Below are 6,000 nucleotides of genomic sequence, written 5' to 3'. Positions count from 1 at the left end.
TGCCTGTCTCTTCCATTCGTTCTCTGGTAGCTACCCACATTCCAGGTCTGTTAGTACTCTTGGAGAAATCCCGGTAACTGTTTCTCAGAAACAAGAGCATTTATCTTGTAGGCTTGGTATCATTTACAATAATATTATTGAGGTACCTGAAACTACCAGTGTCATCTCCTTTACCCCCTACTTACTGCCATCAAACTGCTGTAGGAACCAGCAGAAAACTACCAAAGAACCAGTGCTTATATGCACAGACAGAAGGCAGGTTTTGTCAAGTGTAAATTCAAGCAGCTGTTTTTATAAGAAAACTAATTCAGCCTTCAAGGCTGAATTTTAAGGAGTTTTAGCATAGATCAAAGCTTTCAGTGAGTCTTAGAGCAATGCATGCCTGTGTCCTGGCAGAAAGACTTACTGAAGTGTCTTAATATAGTTTGGATTATATGTATTTGTTATTAAGGACAAGGCAAAGTTTTCCCAAGGAGGTCTGCATTAAGTGCATAGCAGCTGTCAAAAGAAATATCCACTTTGGACTATTAACTCTGTAGCATCATGCAAGGGTGAAGGTAGCATCATGCAAGGGTGAAGGTGTGACTGTGTATTATTAACTATTGTATGTCACTTTTTCAAGTATAGTGTGTAAGACCGTAGTAAGTGGAGAAGAGGCAAATTACCAAAAACTAAGATGTAACTTCATTTTATACACATGCGATGTCAGTTCTTTAAAAGTCATTGACTTGGAAGCATGTACAGAAATACACACTTGAATGTGCAGGCATCCTGAGAAGTTGTCTTGGAAAACTGAATTGCTCGTTTATTTTGTAATTTAATGATTCTAATGCCACTTCACTTCATACAGAACCAATTTATGAGTGAGGTAGGTACTCATAGCAATATGCTTAGAAGGAACAAGTGCTGGAGATTTGTGTCACACTTCCTAAATGTTTTCGTTTTACAGGACAGGAATCAAGATAAGCTTGTCCGAGTCGTGTTCAAGTAATACCAGTCCATCACAGCAATAGGCTACAGGAATTCAAGTGCCGTAACCAGCCGTGTCAGTTTATCTTGATTCTGACTACTTCAGCATCAGTGTACATCTGACCTTTACAGCAGGCTCTGTTACAAAGACTCTCTGAACAGTCCCCCCACAGTAGACACAATTTGAGCTTGCATCTGCTACCTCAGAGGACACATGTCACTTACAAGGCTTAGTAAAAAGCTGCTGAAATCGTAACTGCTTCTGCCCTTCCTGTCCTCTTTGGTACCCACTGTAAACCACAGCCTGCTTGTGGCTCTAGGCCTGCATGGAAGAATAGTAGGAAAGCCACTGTTTCTCATGTAGGATGTCTCAATCTTCAGAGGCTTTTTAGAAAGCAAGATTTCTCTAGAGCAGCTTCAAAGAAGCCCTCTAGTATGATATGATAACCCGTGCTGTCACCTGCTAACAAAAGCTGCTGCCTTCTATTTCATTGGGTTTTGCTTTTAACTGTGATGGATGACATTCTTAACAAATGCTGAGAAAGATGCGTGATGTTTCTAGTCTTGCAGCATGTCTCAAAAAAGTCAGGACAGTGCTCTGGGAAACTTCATCATGTATGACAAATTTGTACAGAAGAGTTAGTTCCAGAGGTAAATACTCATTCTGAAATCAGGCCTTTTCAAAAGTGTAACTCTGAGGTGTTTACAAAGTGAAACCCTGCCCAAAGCACAATAGAACTTTCACAGAAGTAAATTCTCACCTGTAATTCATTTAATAGCTTAATTTATTAAACACATTATGCAAAATCTACATTGTTGTTTCAGTTTTCATGTTTACACACAGGAGGTTTTTTTTTTGTTTTTTTTTTTTAATTATTTTTAACCATGATGCGACAAGAGCTTCCCGTGGCCTACCTTTCTACGGGAGATAGATACAAACATTAAACACTACAAGAATTCCTGGCTCATTTAACTCTCTTTTCATTTCCTTCCCTTTATTCCAGGCCTGGCACAAACAACCAGGCTTTTATCCCCAAAGTAATTTTTATGCAGCTCCAAGGCAGAGTCTGCTGGAAACAGGGAGAACTCCTAGAGAGGTCTACAATTCTTCATCTGACAAGAAGTTCTTACATGAAAGGTCAATCTTTTTTGGATACTGACTTGCAAAAATAAACTTGAGTGCCACCACCTAAAAAGTGCTGATACACATGGCGCCATTTGTGAGAATTCAGGTACTTATGGGATTTTTGTTAGCGCTAGGTAGAGGTATTGTGCAAAATCCTCAAATGATGCAGTTTCACCGCACTTTTCAGCTGCTGGCACTGTACAAAGGGAAAAATAGGTATTAGCTACTTTTTTTTAAAGCAACAGAGCTACTCAAACTACCTGCAAACTACGGTTAATGTACATGTAAGTTTGTCATGCATCAAAAGCCAAATTTTAACAGTATGTGAAAGGCCAATATGTATGTATTTAGCTGGATCCCTGAACTTCCACAGTTATCCTATCCATACACAGAAGTCAGATTGTACCTTTACTCTGACAGCATTATCACACCATACCACATACTGTGTATCTGCATTAGCCTAAGATACAACTCTCCTCAGTACTTAAACATTACTCTTTATTATACATCAACTAATTTATATTTTTGTGGGTTTTTTTGCTCTGTGGTTTGTTTTTTTTTATTACAGAGAAAAATGTTAGAATTAATATACCCATTCTTTATGGAATTCAGATAAATCTAAATTCCAGATTTTTACAAGAAGGATGGAATGTTCAGCTGTTTGTCCACTCTAAACAGCTCTTGCAGTTCCTGTTCAAATGATATGGCACATCCTGTGAAATGGAACTAGCCACCAAATAAAAAAAGTCTCAAAGCACATTAAAAATGTACACACACTAAAGGTAATTCATACTGACAAAAAAGGAATGTTGTTTATTAAGGCTGTGCTTCAGAAAGTATGTTTAGGGTTAAGTAGCCTTCATCAAGGCACAGAATGGGAAGAGGTAAGCACAGCTGTCTGTAGAAGTTACGTACAACCACTAGTGCGGTGTGCATGCACACAAGCACAATTTAAAACTGCACAGCTGGTCTTTGTAACAAAACGGAACATAGTCAAAAGGAAATACTGTGACTTTTTAATGGCCACAGCTTTACTTCATTATGTAAAACATGGCAAATATTTCCAAATGTAAAATTCACCATTTGAATAAATGAAATATTTTAAACAAAGTGCTTCACAGATCTGACCCCTGCATGGCTGTGCTGTCTGGTCTAGAAGCATTTTGTAGACATCATAGGAGCATTTCACACAAAACTGAAAATGTCATTCAGGTGAATAAGAAACAGGACATTTCCACAGACATTTCTAACGTTTTTACACTTTCAAGTAGTTGAGTTCTAACGGCCACTGGGTTTTCTAACAAATGTGTGCTACAGCAGTAGGGGTTCGTGGACTCCTTTAACAGCAAAGGCCCATTTCAAAGGGCACGTGGTCTTTTCGGGTTGATCTGCTTACTGGCTTGTTCTTCCTCTTGTAGAGCTGCCCGGAAAGATTTCACTTTATCTTTAATGAAAAAGAGAGAATGAGTACTGATGTGCCTGTGCTCAACACAGATCTTGAAACTAAGCCCTGATACTCCACATCCTAATGCACAACAAAGAACATTCCTCCACAAAAACAGCTGACGCTACAAGCTACAAGAGGACTGAGATAAGCTTAAATTCAATACTCGCCATACAAACAAGTTGCTTAGCAACTTAGTCCCTTCCTAGATGCTACCCCTGTCTCTAGGCAGGATAGGTTTGGAAACTGCACAATTGCATTCCCAGCATGTAACCTCTTCACACTTAAATTCTGCTTCTAACTTACAGAGTATAGGCAGATACACACGACATACATCTTTTTCCCTCCCAGCACTTCCCAAACCATCCTTAGAGGCATGCAAAATTGTATTTACCATACAACCAGTCACTTCTGTACATTCTAAAACTCGGCAAGAGTAAATTCTACTCCCCCCTGTTTATCTATGAATGTGAAAAGCGTTTGTGATTAAATTTTGGAAATTGTTCACAGTAAATAGGTAAATGAATCATTCATTTGTTTCATCATAACTGTAACAAGAATGGGAGAAATCTGAGAAAGGAAGTGTAACTTCCTTTCATATTTCTGTTCCTGTCCCACTCCATTCCCCAGTAATGTGCCCAAGAATGGGAAGAAGGAAACCAAACAAACAACATAAATATGTCAGTCCCAGAGTGACAGAAATAAAAGCTGACATAATCAGTAACTGTTATGTGCCATGAGCAGAACACAGAGAGAAAGAATTACTGGGAGAAAGAATTTTTGACTTAATAGTCCTTCCTTCCTGTAAAGCTATACATGTATCATGCTGCCTGTAAAGATGCAAAGGTCTTTTAGCTAGCCTTTACCTCTGGTACCTTGTTTCAAAAGCAGTGTCTTAATAAGTTTTCAAAGAACAGGGAGTCACCTAAACTATGTTTTTTCACTGCTGGCATCTCAAATTGTCTTCTGAAGAGGAAGCCATCACCCATAAGAAGTAAAGCAATGTACCTGCTATTCTTTACTAAAGTATACTGGTGCCAATGCATGCTTCCAAGGCAAGCAGGCCACATCTGATTTGCTTGATGTATTCTTCTAACTTAGAGCAGATACTCAGACTGAGTAAAAAGTAAGATTTTTCTAACACAGATAAACCCCCCACCCCTCAGTGCCCAACCCCACACTTGAATTTTTACCAGTATAGCATCCTTCCTGGAGTCCAAATAGTTACAGAAATTAAAATGAAAAATTCATCTCCATGAGGTACCTACCTGACAAGCCGATTTTAGAAGACAAGTGGAAGAATCAGTTTTGGGCACTAAGAATTATCTGCAGTTTGTTTTTCAACAAAGAGAGGCTGACAAAATTCAGACAGAAAGGCTGCTGAAGAAAAAGTAAGCTAACAACCAAGCTACTCGGAGCTTGACACCACTCTTAAGCACAGTCTTAAAAACAACAAGCAGGCTCCCTGCTACACTACAAAATGCAACAAAGCAGGAACTCGAGTTCCTACTACTTTTTCCTCATTGCATTACCTTCTTTTTTGTTTGTTTGGATTTTCTTTTTCCTTCCTTTATTGTTTTGGAACAAAGGAAAAGAAAAGGAAAGTTGCAGGATCAACATTTATACTTCCTGGAGGTAAAGCAGAGATTTTTCCTTTAAACCAGGACGAACTGAGCACAGATGTGAACTTGTTCTTAGGCAGCAGAATAAATGTTCCTTCCACAGGACATTGCAGGGCATCATAAGGGACAAAAAGACTAAAACATAACCACACTCTTTTTTTCTCCTCATTATTACTGCAAGCGTCCATGAAAACACACTGCTAATAATGCACACGAAAGTGATTAAAAGCCATCTACCTCTAAGTTCGGTCAGAACATCAATTTTGTGGTCTAGAATTGCTTCAAGTTGGGTAGCGTAAGCATCCACATCATAGTCCACTTCTTCTGTCATATCAAGAAGAGCTTTTTCATCCTCCAGCCATCTAATAGATTCCTAGATGAAAGTTAAATAAACCTAAATAAATACATTAGGAAAGTTTCAAGACAGGTTTTCAGACAAAGAGGTGAATTAGACCTTTTCTCAAGATGACTGCACTTTTACTGTCTAGTCACCTCAATATAACAGATTTCAATCCTAAAATGAAACCTTACTCCTAATTCAGCAAAATTGTACGTTTTCTACATTGTTTCTCAATTCCAGTTGTCACACCAGCAGCAGGTAAACCCCAGCTACCCCAGTTCTCTTCAAATTCAGAACATTAGTTGGTTGTAAAGCTAAGAAACTCAGAGAACAGAACTTTGTCACAGTTCTGTCCCCTTAGGCAGGTATCAAACTTTGAAGTCAGGCTTCAATATTAAGGATGGGCAGGTTGCCACTGACTATAATCGTAGTGTCATTACTACAGTCAAGGAGCCAAGATAATTCTGTCCATAATCAAAACCAGTTTTGAGAGAAGCTG

The 6,000-nt window shown here is 38.7% G+C and overlaps 1 protein-coding gene across 4 annotated transcripts in view; it reads right to left on the bottom strand.

Annotated features, from left to right (window-relative positions):
* Positions 1-1,736: 1,736 nt before the first annotated feature.
* KIF2A (kinesin family member 2A) overlaps positions 1,737-6,000 on the bottom strand; it is a 60,179-nt gene continuing 55,915 nt past the window's right edge. For all 4 annotated transcript variants that reach the window (XM_069777389.1, XM_069777390.1, XM_069777391.1 and 1 more), the window contains 2 exons: positions 5,399-5,534; positions 1,737-3,539 (listed from right to left, as the gene is read on the bottom strand). In XM_069777389.1, the coding sequence (XP_069633490.1) occupies positions 3,454-3,539; positions 5,399-5,534 (222 nt within the window). In that variant the 3' untranslated portion in view covers positions 1,737-3,453. The remainder of the gene's footprint in view (positions 3,540-5,398; positions 5,535-6,000) is intronic.

Source organism: Haliaeetus albicilla, chromosome Z (genome assembly GCF_947461875.1).
Source record: "Haliaeetus albicilla chromosome Z, bHalAlb1.1, whole genome shotgun sequence".
Lineage (NCBI taxonomy): Eukaryota > Metazoa > Chordata > Aves > Accipitriformes > Accipitridae > Haliaeetus > Haliaeetus albicilla.
Note: the sequence above shows the minus strand (reverse complement) of the source record. Positions and strands in the feature narration are given on the sequence as shown.